Source organism: Stigmatopora argus, chromosome 18 (genome assembly GCF_051989625.1).
Source record: "Stigmatopora argus isolate UIUO_Sarg chromosome 18, RoL_Sarg_1.0, whole genome shotgun sequence".
Classification (NCBI taxonomy): Eukaryota; Metazoa; Chordata; class Actinopteri; order Syngnathiformes; family Syngnathidae; genus Stigmatopora; species Stigmatopora argus.
Genome location: NC_135404.1, coordinates 10,920,704 through 10,936,013, shown reverse-complemented (window position 1 = coordinate 10,936,013; position 15,310 = coordinate 10,920,704). Strand labels below are relative to the sequence as shown.

General features: G+C 45.6%; 2 protein-coding genes and 1 non-coding gene across 5 annotated transcripts; all 3 read left to right on the top strand.

Moving 5' to 3' along the window:
- Positions 1–166: 166 nt before the first annotated feature.
- LOC144093220 (uncharacterized) lies at positions 167–3,366 on the top strand. The gene is made up of 4 exons (XM_077626561.1): positions 167–615; positions 1,265–1,583; positions 2,137–2,245; positions 3,004–3,366. The coding sequence occupies exons 1-4, from the start codon at positions 346–348 to the stop codon at positions 3,116–3,118; spliced, it is 813 nt and encodes a 270-aa protein (XP_077482687.1). The 5' UTR covers positions 167–345; the 3' UTR covers positions 3,119–3,366.
- Positions 3,367–3,453: 87 nt separating this feature from the next.
- On the top strand, positions 3,454–14,867 carry trim8b (tripartite motif containing 8b). Of its 3 annotated transcripts, XM_077626555.1 has the most exons (7): positions 3,505–3,628; positions 4,820–4,970; positions 6,757–7,401; positions 10,438–10,533; positions 11,498–11,763; positions 11,826–11,938; positions 12,443–14,867. In XM_077626555.1, the coding sequence occupies exons 3-7, from the start codon at positions 6,793–6,795 to the stop codon at positions 13,132–13,134; spliced, it is 1,776 nt and encodes a 591-aa protein (XP_077482681.1). In that variant the 5' UTR covers positions 3,505–3,628; positions 4,820–4,970; positions 6,757–6,792; the 3' UTR covers positions 13,135–14,867. The 3 variants fall into 3 exon arrangements, with proteins under 3 accessions (XP_077482680.1, XP_077482681.1, XP_077482682.1); XM_077626554.1 differs by lacking the exon at positions 4,820–4,970 and having other exon boundaries at positions 3,454–3,628; XM_077626556.1 differs by lacking the exons at positions 3,505–3,628; positions 4,820–4,970 and adding an exon at positions 5,160–5,318.
- LOC144064123 (U5 spliceosomal RNA) lies at positions 4,526–4,639 on the top strand. Its single transcript, XR_013296706.1, has one exon. It is a non-coding gene; the product is annotated as a U5 spliceosomal RNA (small nuclear RNA).
- Positions 14,868–15,310: the final 443 nt, after the last annotated feature.

The window sequence follows — 15,310 nt, the reverse complement described above, 5'->3', positions numbered from 1 at the left end:
GAGCGTTTACCGGTGGATGACCTGTGCTCGTCTTATTTTTTTTTCAAAGTCACCCTCCGCCTACACGAGTGTTGTCACAAGATAAACGTCCCCATCCAATTTACACCAGGACACTCGGGCGCTGATGAGATTAAGACCCGGATGACGAGCCGAGCACGTTGCTGCGCGCCTGATGGCCCCTGGCGGATGTGACGTCACGTCCCGACAGAACCTCCTTCCTGATCTAGTAAACACCGCTCGTTAAGGTCGCTCGTCTGGGGGGGATTATCCTCTAATGCGTCGCTATGGCTGACGGTCGAGCCGCGCGGGCAAATTAAAAACAAAACAAACTGAAATAACTCAAGTATGGATTGGGCTTTTATTTTGCCGGCCGTCATTTTCACGCTGCTCGCGCTGGTGGTCGCGACGTCGCTGCTGGACGGCTCGAGCCAGTCGGCTTTGACAGAGCGTTACCCGGCGAGTCCCAGCTCGGACGCCGGGAAAGGACACCCGTCGGCGGTCCTGCAGAACGGCCACATAGCGGAAAGCAAATGCGAGAAAGGGGCCACTTCGGCGGGGGACGACTGGTGCCAGATGAGCGGCAGCGCCCACGACCACTGGGAGCTGGTCAAATCGGTGAGTGCACTTAGTATGGATACTTTCTTCCAACTCTTATTGACAGATTAGGTCACTTTCTAAGATGCTTATGTGACAGTAGACTCAATACTACACACATATACAATTGTGCCACACGTAACGGACATGGGAGCTGACAGAAAAGACTTTATTTGAATAATACATGCATTTTTGCATGCTAAAAGAGATTATAGTCACAATAATTTTTTCCATTTTGATTTGGACAACTGTAGAGACAACACCTGGGACAATGTGACATGTGCTGCACATACAGCTGCCAAGCTTATGTTGAAAACATTTTTTTTTAAATGCATATATGTGCAAATTATTAAAAATTCCATTGGTACTGGGTAGAAATAGATGAAGCAACTCAATAAACCATCACTACACCAATAATAAATGAATAACAAAAATACCAATTGCATGAATACTGAATGTGTGGTAATTTTTTTTTACATATCCCTTTTACTACACTGCATATTAGAAATAAGAATGAAATCCCATGGTTAAATATGGCTGCGAAAACAAAGGCCCAAAGCAATTATCACTCCACACAAGGGTTATGAGATGTATAGCTAGTATGGTATCGTCCCCGAGGGATGTCCAGCGACCGCATCAGCATCCATCTTGTCTTGTCTCTCCCACACAGGAGGAGTCGCGACCCCACGCCGCCAGCGAGGAGTCGGCGGCCCCGGCCGAGGTCACCGCGACGGTGGCGGCCCCGGCCGAGGTCTCCTCGTCCTCGTCGGCGACGGTGGCGGCCCCCGCCGATGGCTCCTCGTCCTCGTCGGCGTCCAGCCTGTCGGTGCCGCGGCCCGATTCCAGGCACACCAGCTTCGACTCGTCGTCCGAGGCGTCGTCGGGGCGCGGGCGGCGCTCCTTCATCGGGCTCTCTGAACAGGAGCTCCTAAAGTGTGCTTTCTCTGACCCCCAGACCGACGGAGACGCAGAGAGCCCGGAGGTCAACGGTGAGTGGAAAATTACACTTGGGTTGACCATTTTTTAGCGTTAGCTTTAACATTTGTTTTCATTTTTGTTTGTCTTTATTGTTTTCTTTTTTAATTAGGAAGGGGAAAATAATTGGAAATAATCTTCCAAAATTCTATTTATAATCCTAATCTGTACTTCTGTTTTAAAACAATAAAGAAAAACAATTATGGAAGGGTGTCCCAGTTATCTTAACTGGGCATTAATTTGTGGGTTTATTGTGAGAATAATATAGATGAATATTTGATTAATTCCACAGTACATACAAAAATTAAGTTTGCTACTTATGAATTCATTTCTATACAGAATGCTTTTAAGGATGGTTGTTTGAAGTCAATTTTTTCATGAATATGGCAGTATATTTAAAATTCTTTTTTGATTTACGACACTTTCCAGAATGTAATTTAATCTCCTGCGATTAAAATGAGTAACCATCGCCCAGCCCTAGTATTGACATATTTTTCTCGGTCCACCTAAGTCGTATTTATTCAACGTGTATGCATCTTGTTATTTTTTGTCTGTGTGCGTGGTCAGATAAATCGGAGTTCCTGGCGAACGATTCCTTGAAGTACCTCCCCGGAAAGTCGCGCTCCCATCACATGGAGATGATGATGTCCCAAGAGGAGCTGGAAGAAGAGCAGAGGTCAGTCGAAAACGTGCCGTGACAATCTCGTCCTGCGCTGGCCGCCTTTCACTCGGAGCTTTCCGCCCTTAAGCTGCCGTGCCACGCGGGCCAGACTGATTTAAGGCCAGATTAAGTCTCTGCCAGGCCAGAGGACCTTTGACCCCAGGACATGAGAGACAGAGAGAGAGAGAGAGAGACGATCTAGCCAGCAAGGGAAAAGGCTGCACGTGACGCCATGTTTTGTTAGTGCTTCTGGTTATGGAACTCATCGATCCATTTCAGAAGCATGTTCCTATGGATTGGATGTCGTTTGCCGACAATGGCAGTGAATGGGTTAATGAGCTCTTGCAGTTATAGATTGATGATCAAAATCTGGATTAAAAAAATATATCTAAATGTCAAATGTTAGAAACGACGTTCAGTTGGATACAGTACCGACAAGTGCTGAAAACAACAATTACACGTTGTTAAAAGCAGGCTCTACTGTGCCAAGTGTTGCGCAATAGTGCCGCTAGAGGGTGCTAAAGAAGCCATTAAAATATATTCGAGGATTTGTTGCTTTAATTTGAATTTATTTCAGCTTCAAAATTCAGCATCGAAATCTGAATTCTCGTGAATTTATGTCGTTTTTCTTGCTAAATTGTTCTGCAGATTTTTGTCTAATTTCATATTTCGCTCACTCTTATAAAAGGAGGATAGTGAGGATAAAGTGGTTCAGAAAATGAGATGAGATGAGTTTTTCCAAATGGAGAGCAGTCTTTTCCTTGCTTTTCCAGGGTGCAGCAGGAACAGCTGGCCGCCATCTTCCAGCTGTTGAAGGACAACACGGAGACGTTCGGCGACGTCTCCGAGGGCGACATGGAGGAGCAGCTGCGTCTCTACTCCATCTGAGAAAACCAACACATCTCATGCGTTGCCTTACCTCGCCGAGCAAACACGTTTCTGCTGTGTGACAGTATTTAAAGCGCCGCTACTTTCTGACCAAAACAAACCAAGTGGCCCATTCTGTGTTGTTTTGGCCGCCGTTGGCCACCTGGACTAAAGCCCCCGAGTGAGCTACTCCCGATATAAACATTATTTATCCTCGCGTAACACTCAGTTGTTGTGTTATGAATAAATAAAAGCTGCCCGTCGTGTCACTCGGTTTGGGGAAATGTGTCATTTAGTGTCAGGTAAGTTACTCCTTTTATTAGTCATATTGTTTTTGGGCACTTGTGGAAGGAACCGGAACATCCTGGTACTTTTGAAGCAGCTGCTGTTAATTAGGTGACCACCATTTTGCTTTTCACTCAACTGTTTGGTCATGTTGTTCAACTTTTATAGTTTTAAATCATTTCAATTAAATGTGACAAGAAGCAAAATAGCTATGGTAAATGGTGGTGATGGATGACTAAACTGAAGGTAAGGTTTAGTAATTTGTGAGTACTATATTCCATTTGTTTTTAAATGTGAAGAGATAACTAAACTATGGGTAAAGTTTAGTTTAGTAGTTTGTGAATGGGGAGGTTGATGTGACATGAAATTGTAGATTTAACAATTATTTTTCAGGGTTTTCAAAGATGATAAAGCGTAGGAAACAGAAATTTAGACATGACCGGTTTGTTAAAAAAAAGTTTTACAAGGCTAGATAGTTCATGTGCTACGTTTTTTGTCGTCGGTTGTCGGCCATTTTAAGGGCAGTACCATTCCAGTCACATAAGATTCAAATATAGATGGACGATGCAGTAGTTTTACGGCATTGGTGGACCTAAATGTGATTAAAATAGAAAATCAAGCCTGTATCATAGTTACAGAAACGTTTACAAATCCGTCAATTTTCCTGAGAAATTCTCCACTTTAGGACGTCAAGACTTAGAGATGAAATGTAACAACCCGCAAAAGTCCCTCCTCCCAGGGTGCCCTGCGTTTTTTTTGTAAAATATATTTTTTAAAATGGCCCCTTGCCTCTAAAATATATATCTAAATTTAGTGAACACACTGTTAATCAATTGTTAAGAAGAATTCGCTATTTCAAAAGAATCACAATGATATTAAACTCCCTAGGATCAAACAGCACAAGTGAAGTGAGGTTCGTCTATATCCCAGAATGCTTTGCGAAATTGACTATATACTTTTACGCTCGCTAAATGGACACATGCATTGTAAAGTTGTTTTTACTAAGGTTATCACGTTTATTTCATATATAAATGAATTAAAGGAATGCATTTCGAAAGAATGTAAAAATCGACTCACGGACACCGTGTGTTAAAAACGTAGTTGCTACAAGTATATGTGTACTTTAGCATTTGGAAATTCAGTACACTCTTGTTTCTCTTCAGATCGCATAAATCTTTCGCCTTTTACTAAAGATTTCCGTGGGGAGGAACAACAAGAGTTTTTACCAATTTTTTGATGCCTTGCGAAAGCGAGGCTTCCTCTCATGTTAAATAAAAACTTTGTTAACCATTATTATTGATATAGAAATAGTCCACAAGTGCCGGAAATACTGCTTAGATGTTATTGAGTGTCCAAATTCAACATGTATGTTAGTCGCTTAAAGTCACATGTAATATTCTGCTTTATTCTGTTTTATCGCCCTGAACCATAACGTAGGTAAACATTAAAAGTCAAGTTATCTACAGGCATAATGAAATGGAGCCTTAATGTCCATCCGGATGAAAGCGGAAGGAGTAACGCGATTCTGCTGGCGTTGATGGTCTTCTTATCTGTTCTTTAAAATGTGGGAAACAAGCAAGCATCCAAGGTAAAATGCTAAATACATACCACACTCGCTCGGAAAGCTGCCATATTAAGTGCAGGTAGACATTTTATTCATAAAAGCACTTTTTGCCCCGCCCTTGCTCAAGATTTCCAAAGATTTGACCATTATTAAATACGTCTTTCGTGTGAAGGTCAAAATTCGCATTTGCTTTATTTTCTCAAATGTTCCTAGTTTGGGTTTTATTTTGAAAAGTCGGAAGTGTAGTTCCGCCGCCGTTCGCCTACGTTGACTCTAACCAGAGGAAGCGTCCAGCTCGCCCGCATTCCTCCTCTGTCGACAGCCTGGCTGAAGCGGAGAGAGGCACAGGAAGAAAAGGAGGCCATTAAACAAGTAAGAGAAGATCTCAAATTCTCTTTGCCCCTTCCTAAAAGGCAGTAGAGCGGGACGCATTTTTATAAATCAGGAATATAGTCGACTTTTCCACCGGACTGGGTTACCTAATATGGGCCGTGAATAAATAACAAGCACGTCAGGACTGTGGACTTTTGTACTCAAAGAGAAGACTGAGGTTGAACCACGGCGAAAATGCTCTTTTTTCAAGTTCCCTTTCGTCTTTAATGTCGAGATAAAAGACGGGAAACGTCGGCGAAACAACCTCCAACCTTTTCCATCGTGGATATCCTGTGTGCGTGTGTTTTTTTTAATAACAAGATGGCTGATGACAGCAGCTAACACGTCTAACAAGGACAGGGAAGAGACATCCCCTTTTAATATCCTCCTATTTTTTATATTCTAAGCGTGGAATAGTGAATAATATATCCTGAAGAAAATAATGTATTTGTCGTACGCCATTAAGGGCCGCGTTTGTGACGAAAGTGCGCTTCGTAATGTGTACCTGTGCTACAAAATGGTGAGGTGAGGCGCTTCGCCTTTTTTTTTTCTCTCCCCCACGATTTATGTCGAGATAAGTCGATGAAATATGTTGTTGGTCGACGACGGGGGCGAGAGCAGGCGAATAAGCGAGATTGAAATAGAATCCTAATTGTCATTTTCTTCGGGGCGGGGGGTTTATTCGATCGATGGGTGTCGAAGTGAGCAACATTCCTGCGGATCCTTAAGCTAAATAAAAGCTCTTTTGTTCACCAGCTTCGATCGGAGCCTCACAAAAGCGATAACTATGCAGTAAAACCGCATCCAAAGCGACGGCCCGGCTATGATTTTATGATTTTTTTCCCCCCTCCATCTAATACGATTAGCAGGCCCTTTTGTTTTCGAGTGGAAAGTGCCAGAGAGCCGCGGCCTTGTATGTGTGCGAGTGTTTGGATTATTATTATCTCATGGAAATGGCGTTTTGGCATCCAAACCGAGCAGAGGCAACGTTAATCCGAGCCTGTTGTGGATCCGTGGTGCGTTCATGGCCCGTGTGCGTTTAACTCGACACAGTCCGAGCCATCGTTTTTCTGCGTTTTTGGCTTTGTTTTTGGAGACCCCAAGTGACTAGGTCAAGGCTAGGAGTCGTTTTTTTTTAATCAGCAAAAGAAGCATCGTTAATCAGGGTTTGGGAGCAGGTTCACCAATCGAGCCCCAGGCGACCGACGACGGACGGTTCACGTGCCGGCTCCCCCCCCGGCTGGTTTATCTGTGCCTTGTTTGGATTCTGAGGTTTCACCTGCAGGCTCCTACTTCCTGTAGGCCGCACGCTAGCGCGTTTCACCGTTTACAGTCGTCACGTGTTTGTTCTCTGGTCACTTGTCCGGAAGTAGCAATAACTTTTCCAGTCAGGGTGTCGTCTTTTTTTCCTTTTTTTCCCTTCTTTTCCCCCCGGTAGGGAGGGTTTAGTTTGAGACTTGCGAGCCGCCGTTGCATGCCCGCCCGTGCCCCCGCCATGACGTCCGACATGGCCGAGACGTGGAAGAATTGCTTCGAGGAGGAGCTGATCTGCCCCATCTGCCTTCACGTCTTCTCCGAGCCCATCCAGCTGCCCTGCAAGCACAACTTCTGCCGGGTGTGCATCGGCGAGGCCTGGGCCAAGGACTCGGCGCTGGCCCGCTGCCCCGAATGCAACCACGCCTACAGCCCCAAGCCCAGCCTGGAGAAGAACCACAAGCTGTCCAATATCGTGGAGAAGTACAACGCCCTGAGCGTGGAGAAGGCCCCGGCGCCGCCGCCCCAGTGCATCCTGTGCCGGCGCGGGCCCCCGCTGCCCGCCGTCAAGGTGTGCCTGCGCTGCAACGCCCCCTGCTGCCAGTCGCACGTGCAGACGCACCTGCAGCAGCCGTGCTCGGCGCTCGGGCACCTGCTGGTGGAGGCCGAGGCGGTCAAGGCCTGGACCTGCCCGCAGCACGACGAGTATCGACTGTACCACTGCGAGGCCGAGCAGACCGCCGTGTGCCAGTATTGCTGCTTCGCCCGCTGCCACCCCAGCCATGGGCACGCCGTCGCCGACGTGGAGCTGCGGCGCAACGACATCCGGGTAAGACGCCGCCCGATGGCTTCGCACAATCAATTCATCCGACCGTTTGGACGTCCCTCGCCGTCGACGATCGGCGCTCGGGGAATTTCAATGGCAATCGAATAGTGTTAAATCACCAATTCAATGACTGTGTAATTGGATATAGATTCTTTGGACTACAATGGGATAGACGCCGATATTTTACCGTTCTCGTTCAATTTTTTGTTTGAAAAAAGTGTCCCAATTGGATTTGAGTCACAGGACTTTGAGTGAATCAGTTAATGGGATACATTAAATAAATCCAATCAGGCGAGGCTATCATTTTTATGTTTTTTCTGTTGAAACTAATTCTATTTTTACATCGGAGTCAAATCCAAGTCACTTGATTTTTGTGATTCGGCCGATACCGAGTTCCGATACCTTAGAAAAATAGCACACTCAAACTTATTTTTGAGTTAGCCAACACAAATGCTGTGGTTATTAGCATTAATTGCATGCTAACCAGTTGTGCTGGTATATGGTTGCAAGAAAATTAAATATTTCGGCAACTTACAACTTCAATACGATAAATGGAGTCCTTTGTTCATTTATTTACCATAATATAAATATAGATAAAAAACAATCTTAACTAAAGATACGCCATCCGCCCACGTTTTTACAGACTGATCCATTGGATCGTATCGTTTGCTCGCCCAATCAATCCATCGACCGTTCCAAAGACTTTTCAACCGGCGCCTCGAAACGCTCTGGTTTTTGTCGCGCTTTCCCGCACGCCGCTGCGCTCGTCCGTCTTTCTCGTCTGTCGGAATGCCCCACAATGCGGCGGCAGAGGGGACAATGGGGGTCCCTCGCCATGGAGGAGGGGCGCTCTTATCTTCCCGGCACAGGTGCGTCCTCGCCCGGGGATTACGGCAATTCCTCATTCAATTGTGCGGAATCATTAAAAAAAATGGAAATGATTTCCTGCCGTTTTGAGGGCGCATTTTTTCAAAGGGTTGTGTTAGTAGCAAATGGGGGGGGGGTTAGTCAGGGCGGGGAGACGTGACTCATGATAGGTGTCAATACCGTCCGGCGTGACGCCTCACGTTTCCTGTCGCTGTGACTCAGCGAGAGGTGTTTGAAGGTGTTTTTTTTTGGGGGGGGGGGCACGGTCAGGGGTGTGGTTGCCCATTTGAACTCATTTGAAAAATCCATTGCTATCTTTTGCCTACATTATTAATGGTCTGGATGCTCGCTAATTAGAATCTGCTGAATTATTGAAGACGGAATATTTACACTGCTTTCAGTGGCGCGCTTACGGGAGGCTGCTTAACATATATTTACATATTCAGGGGGGCAATTTATTTGAAGTAGGGAGGGCTGGTGTTTCAGAGCTGTCCATGGCGAGAGATGTCTAATCCATTTGAACTGGGAAATGCTGTCGGTATTGGCATGGCTGGAAATTACGCAGTAGGAATGAGCTTTATGTGGCGCAAACTATTTAAATATAGGAATGGGACTGTGGCAAAAAATAGCCCCGCCCTAGATTAAGTTGTCTTCACGTTCCGGTTTTGTTCCAGAATTTAGCATCTGAAAAATAAAATCCCCCTCCTCTCCTAATTCATGAAATGACATTTTTTTCCGCCCAGATGCAAATGGACTTTCCTTTGAATATGTTATGCACCCCCCCGCAATTCCATTAGCCCACACAAGCTCCCCGCGCGTCTCCAGGCGTGGCGAGACCTTCCCCGTGGCCTCCTGGCCGTGATGGAAAAGACACTACGGCGAAATGACAGCTAAAGAGGGCCCCTCCCAAAGCAACCCAACCCCCCCTTGACCCCCAGCGCTCACCCTCACCCTTCCCCTGCCCTGCGTATCCATAGCCGCAACCTCCCTCAGCTAAGCTTCTTCTCCTTCGACCCTGCTGTTTTTTTCTCCTCTTCTTCTTCTTCCTCCTCCTCCTCTCGATCAATCAGCACAACCGGGTCACGGTCCCCCCGCGTGTAACATGGCAACCAATTGTGTGTGTGTGTGCGTGCGCGAGCGAGCTAAATCTAGGCCAGCGGTTTCCACAATAATATCAGCTGTTGACCGGAGATCCTTTTTGGACTCTAAATAAGGATGTTTGTTACTAGGAATATTTTTTTTGACCTTCGATTGATTGTTTTTTGTCAATATGTCTATATATCCTAATCCGGTAACCTTGGAAAGGTCTTTTATCCCCAATTTGAACATAGCTATCCAAAATTATATCTCTATAAGAGAGTTATTATTGAATTATGATTTGTTTTTGGCCATCAGTTGTGCAGCACAAAATAAGATTGTGAACAAATGACGTTAACATATTTGGTTCTTATGAAGGTCTATAAAATATATTGAGCTCTCTCACCTGTAATTTTGACTTTAATGCTCCCTCTGTTTTTTTTCATTAGCGTAAGAATCAATATATACTATAAAATGTAGTGTTTTTTTGCGAAAGGCCTCTTTTAATTGGCCCAATTTCCGATCACATGACTGGATCTTGGACATATCTGGTTATTAGCATCCTAGCATGCTACAGCGAAAATAAACAGAAAAAAGGGGTCAGTCAAGGCAGAAAGGCAGCGTGAATGTGGGCAAATTTGAAATTGAATTTGTAAACCTAAAAGGTAACAGAATCGGTGGTTGTTTTGCTTTCCATTGGATTTCAACAGACTGACAAAAAACATGATTCTGCTTCATTGTACAACAATGCAATCTTTGCCAATATTACAAAGTCTGCCTTGATTAGATACAAAGTCCTTCGTTCCATGTATCCATTTAGTTTCATTTATTGTTAAACCCCCAGAAAATGCGCAAAAACTCAAAATCTGCTTAAATTCCAATTTTTCCTTTCCTGCCTGCTTATGTCGCTTCATTTATCAACTCAAACCCCCAACGCGCACTCACGCCTTACGCAAACACGAAATAGCCGCCGGTTGCCATGACGGCCGGGCCCCGCCTCCCCGCCCGCGGGGATGGCGTTTGCGGTGGGGGGGTGAATCGACGTTGCGGCGCTTAAAGACCTCCTTTCTTCTGTCTTCTCATGTCATCTGCCAGCAAAGCCTACTGAGGCAGGAGGAACGCGTGGAGGAGCGCGTGCAGGAAATCGAGGAGCAGCTGTGCAAGCTGGATTCCGATAAATGCATGGTGGAGGTACGTATCGTACGCCACGGGAAAATGCTTCGGGTTATTCGCCGCTTTTCTTGCAGCCAAAATGGACTCCTTTTTAAGTCTGCACATTGAAAAAGTCATTTTCCGTGTCATTCCATTTATGGGCGCTGTTTTGTTTATATACCGTATTTTCACGACTATACGGTGCATCATATTTTTAGCCACAGTGTCAATAATGAGTGCTATTTCTGTATTTTACACACACAAAGGACGCCCCGTTTTTAAAGACGCAGCCAGGCATGGCAAAACATACACTAGCTTTAACATACACGCTACACCCACACGCTAAAAACATGTTTTTAAAAAGTCAACAGAAGCAAAACTGAGTTCGGTTGTACTTTATTTAGCCATTTTACAATGTACTCACGTCATCATCACCCATAAATCCATTAAAGTCCTCATTTTCTGAGTTTTATACGTTCGTCCAGCCGGCCACAATCCATTCGCAAATAGTAGCTAGCTAGTAGCTAGCGTAACTTTTCCAACGCTGCTTTCCATGCTTCGTCAAGCTTTGTTGATGTCGATGTATACAGGCCACAACCCATTGGGTGTATTGACAAAAGAACTACATATCCCAGCAGTCACTGCGCAGTACTTTTTCTACTGGGGAAATAGTAGTCGGGGTCTGCTTGCCGTAGTTGTGAGAGCTGTAGAGGATGCTGTACCCTATCGACTGATTTATTTTATTTTATCGTGATAACAATTTTAGTATTGGTCCATATATAAAGCGCACTGGATTATAAGGCACCCTGTCTATCTTGGAGAAAATTTAAGACTTTTATGTGCACCTTATAGTCGTGAAAATACGGTAAGTAATGTTGTAAAGTTAAAAAAAAGGTTTTGAAAAAATGTCAAATGACTGTGAACGTTAGAAGAAAATCCCGAACAAGTTTGGACCTCCATTTTTGCCACACTTAATCCGTTTTCTGGTTCCCTCCTCCGCAAGGACCGCGTGCTGGAGCTGAAGGAGGACGTACGCCTACAGTACCAGCGCATGCACCAGCTCCTGGAGGAGGACCTGGGCCGCACGCTGGAGGCGCTGGAGCGGGCTCAGGCGCGTTTCTGCCAGGAGAATGCCGCCCAAGTCCTGGCGCTGGGCGAGCACCGGCACGAGGCGCGCAAGCTGCTCAGTTCCATCAACAGGGCCTTCGGCAAGGCCGAGGAACTGGGCTTCATGAAGAACACCAAGCACGTCAAGATCCTCATCGACAGGTCGGTGGTGCCCCCAGCCGAGCGCTCCTTCGGTCGGGGTCTCATCCTGGACTTTGTCTTAGGTCTCAGGCTTGCGTGGGCAACGCTCTGCCCCCCTACAAGGTGGGCAATCTAAACACCAAGCTGCTCTCGGAGATTTCCAAGCGGGAGAAGAGTTTGAAGAGAATGCTGGAAGGTACAAACCCAAATGCAGACACACACGCCAACATTTTAGTTCTATTTTAAAGTAATACTTCAGAAAATATACATAATTGCTTTATGTAACAGAAGAATGAAATGAAGAGGGGGAAAAAAGCAGGAAACATTAACAATAATAGTCAAGACAATATTAATAATAAGAATCTCATTTTAAATCTTGTCAATTAAGTCCTTAATATTCAGTTTTCAACCTTGTGAAAACACATTAGTCAAGTGTGTTAATATATAAAAATAGATATACTTACATTAAAGTACCTATACTGCTTGTTTGTTAGCATAATGCTAACATACAAAGGAAGAATCCACTGACGTGCTCATGAAAATTAGCCCTTGGTCCCAAAACGGTGAATATTCAAATGTCTTTTGGAATATTCTTTGATGGGAAACCAAAACAATCCTTTTAGGAATATGTTGTTTATATATTGCATAAAGAACATTTTAGCCTCCCTGGCTAAAATTGCTTGTTGCGTGTCCCCCTCAGCGCCGCTCACGCCGCCCGCCATCTTCCTCCAGTCGGTGGCGGCCTTCCCGTGCGGCCAGAGCTCGGGAGCGGAGAAGCGCAAACACTCGGCCGCCTTCCCGGAAGGAAACTCGGGAAAGAGCGGCGCGGCGGCGTTCAAAGACGCCCCCGCCGCCGTCTCCTCCTCGTCTTCTTCCTCCTCTTCCTCCTCCTCCGGCAAGCAGCCCTACCTGGGCCCGTCCTCCGGGGAGGGTCAGTCGGGCAACCAGCCGTGCGGGCCGCCCCACGTGGCCGCCGCCACGGCCGACAACCGCCACTTTGGCTCCTCGCACTTCCCTAGCGGCGGGGGCGGCGCCGGCCCCACGGGTGTCTCCTCCTCCTCCTCCTCGCACTCCTCCCACTCCTCCCAGCAGCAGGCCGTGCTGCCGCCGTACGGCGGGCGCAAGATCCTGGTGTGCACCATGGATAACTGCTACTGCTCCGGCGTGCCCTCCGTGTCGGGCCACCGCGGCCACCCGCCGTACCCGCGCTCGGGCTCCTTCCCCTGGGTGAGCGCGCAGGACTACCCCCCGCCGCCCGGCCTGGCCTCCGGGGGGCCGTCCATGCAGGGCTTGAGCGTGCGCGACTGGATCGACGCCTCGCAGTCGCACAGACACGCCGACTTCTACGGGCTGTACGGGCAGCCCTCCGCCAAGCACTACGTCACCAGTTAACGCCCCGCCCACCGCCGCTCGCCAAAATGCCCCCTCGACGGCGACGGGCGTCCATTCCCGCTCGAAACGGATGGGAGAATACAAAAAAAGGCTTTGTTTCGAACTGGGATCTCCACGCCTAAAAAAACGGATTAAGAATACGATTTCCAGGAGAAAAGTGGCAAATGAAATCCAAATCAAAGTAGGCTTTTCTGTTAAAGGGACAGACCACGGCACCCCTATCCGAAATGACCATGCGGATGCGTTAAGTATTTAAAGATTAGAATAGCCATTTGGAACCTCCAATAATGGAAGAAAACCATGGCCATTAAAAAAAACGAACTTCATTCAAAGGGATGAGTGTATTACTGTAATCGTTCCCCAACACAGAGGTCATGTGTCCGATTCCCTGGTGACCTTTTTTAAGTATCCTTGCCCAAATGCAGTATTAGTAGATCACGTTTTGGATCATGTAGGTGGTAATATTTACATTATGTAAACAAATGGGGGACTCAAGTGACCCTAAATTCATTTTTTTAACTCCGTGGCCAGCCATTTTTAGAAATGCCGATTGTTATTTATTAATTTTCTCCAACACCATCACTCATTTAAAAAACTAAATTGGTTTCTTAAATGGTCAACAAGCTGTTGTCTGTCTCTTTAGGGAAAAATACTTGCTACGGCCCAGCAAAATTGAAAAAAAGTGCGACTTGTAGTCGCTATTTCTCAACTGTAGTGTATTGCTTTCCCATTGAAATTGGCTCTGCGGTCCAAAAAAAAAAAAAAAACACAAAAAAAAAACGGCCAAATCCAAATGCCGAATATGCAGGGGATGACTTGAGACTGCTTTAAAGCCGTTATGGCCTACACACACATACACACACTTTGAAACCACACCTCCAAAATACAATGTATACACATTCGGGGGCAGGGTCGATCTCTTTTATTTTGAACTTTTCTTTTCAGTCTTGTAAAATGTACCTTTGACGAAAAGGAGCGGCCATTTTGAAAGACTCGGAAGGCCGGAGAAGGGACGACGACGACGATGTCGTTTTTTTATTTATCGAGCGAAAAAACGGAAGTGAACTTTGTTGGCGTCTACCGAGGTCCGTTGCCTTACGTTGTCACAGATTTTTTTTTAATTGCCCCCCCTTCCCTGCGGCTTGGCACTTGTTACTGCTTCCTTGGCTCTTCCACCAGATACCCATAATGCACTTGGATGCCCCCCTCCCAACCAGCCCTAATTTTGCAGGAAAGTTCCTTTTGGAACGAGAGACTAGCGTGACAGGCCGAGCCAATCGGGCCACGTCTGGAAAAGAATCCCAACGGCGCTTTTTCAAATACTACTTCCTTCAGGGCAATGATGTCACTTCCTCCCAATAAGCACACACACACACACACACACACACACACACACATATATATATACACACAGGCGTGTGCGCTAGCTCTTGGCTTCCTGTTTGCAGTGTGCAAAGGAAGAGTTTTTTTAAGCACTCAGAAAAAGACAACGTATGCAGTTTAAAAAAAACAACAAAGTATGATGATTGGCATCCACGTTTTGTATAAGAATGAATACGGACTGGTCATCCTTCTTTTAGATAGACGCCTTTGACGACGCTCGACTTCAAGAGAAAGGACACACAAAAAAATCCAACCATTTAAAAGTATCTTTTTGTAAATATTTTGTGAAATGGAAAAATGACATGACGTGATTTGGAGGGAAATTCCAAATAAAGAAATTTAAAACACCACTGTTTGGTTGGAGAAATGATGCAATACAAAAAGTTGTTAGTTTGATTTTGAAGGAAAAGTAAAAGAAAAATTTCCTTCCAAAATGGTGAAATTGAAGAATACATTACAATTGTAAAATGGGAGATTAAAAACAAAAATTTAAGTATAGTTTAATTTTTTCTTTGGGTGTAGGTAAGTTGAATATTTTCCAGACTTTTTACTGAAATATACTTGGATACTTATCTAATTACAGCGGAGCATGTTTTGATGACTAACAAAAATGTACTCCTTCAATTTCAGGAATAAAAGCCTTCATTTTTGGACTCTAGCTGCAAACCTTAAGTCCTAAAATCCTAATGTTTCTCTGGAAACAAAACATTTTTTTCCCTCAGGCCGCCCGCCCTGCTGCCATCAACAGCTGCTGAGCACACCTGCTAACTCTACTTGAGGTCAGAAATCACAC

Excerpts from the sequence above, each read along its gene's own strand:
- trim8b (XM_077626554.1), top strand. Across the intron at positions 10,534-11,497 it reads CCGATAAATGCATGGTGGAG|GACCGCGTGCTGGAGCTGAA; the intron begins GTACGTATCGTA and ends CTCCTCCGCAAG. Across the intron at positions 11,764-11,825 it reads GTCAAGATCCTCATCGACAG|GTCTCAGGCTTGCGTGGGCA; the intron begins GTCGGTGGTGCC and ends ACTTTGTCTTAG.
- LOC144093220 (XM_077626561.1), top strand. The coding sequence starts at position 346 with ATGGATTGGGCTTTTATTTTGCCGGCCGTCATTTTCACGCTGCTCGCG. Across the intron at positions 1,584-2,136 it reads AGAGAGCCCGGAGGTCAACG|ATAAATCGGAGTTCCTGGCG; the intron begins GTGAGTGGAAAA and ends GTGCGTGGTCAG. Across the intron at positions 2,246-3,003 it reads GAGCTGGAAGAAGAGCAGAG|GGTGCAGCAGGAACAGCTGG; the intron begins GTCAGTCGAAAA and ends TTGCTTTTCCAG.